This window comes from Penaeus monodon, chromosome 20 (assembly GCF_015228065.2).
Source record: "Penaeus monodon isolate SGIC_2016 chromosome 20, NSTDA_Pmon_1, whole genome shotgun sequence".
Taxonomy (NCBI): domain Eukaryota; kingdom Metazoa; phylum Arthropoda; class Malacostraca; order Decapoda; family Penaeidae; genus Penaeus; species Penaeus monodon.
In genome coordinates, this window is record NC_051405.1 from 20,998,208 (window position 1) to 20,998,476 (window position 269).

General features: G+C 52.4%; 1 protein-coding gene across 1 annotated transcript in view; it reads right to left on the reverse strand.

Moving 5' to 3' along the window:
• Window positions 1-269, reverse strand: part of LOC119585701 (multiple epidermal growth factor-like domains protein 6) — a gene marked incomplete in the record, with an annotated part of 104,852 nt that overhangs the window by 8,553 nt on the left and 96,030 nt on the right. The window contains 1 exon segment of the mRNA XM_037934375.1: window positions 26-166. Coding sequence (XP_037790303.1) covers window positions 26-166 — 141 coding nt within the window.

Genomic DNA, 269 nt, shown 5'->3' on the forward strand with positions numbered 1-269 from the left:
ACTAAACAGAAGAATAACCCCTTACCCTGCGGACAAGGCTTGTCACACTTCTCCCCATGCCAACCCGGGGGGCAAGCGCACGCTCCCGTCACGGGATCACACTTTCCACCCCGTTGGCAGGCACACTTCAGGAGACACGCTGGGCCGTAGCTGCTATCATCACATCCTGGGGTGTGTGAAAGGGTGAAAGGGAGAGAGATAATGAGGAAGGAGAGGGACACAAATGATGGTGAGATATTCCATGTTAAATGAAGTACTTCGTTTGACAT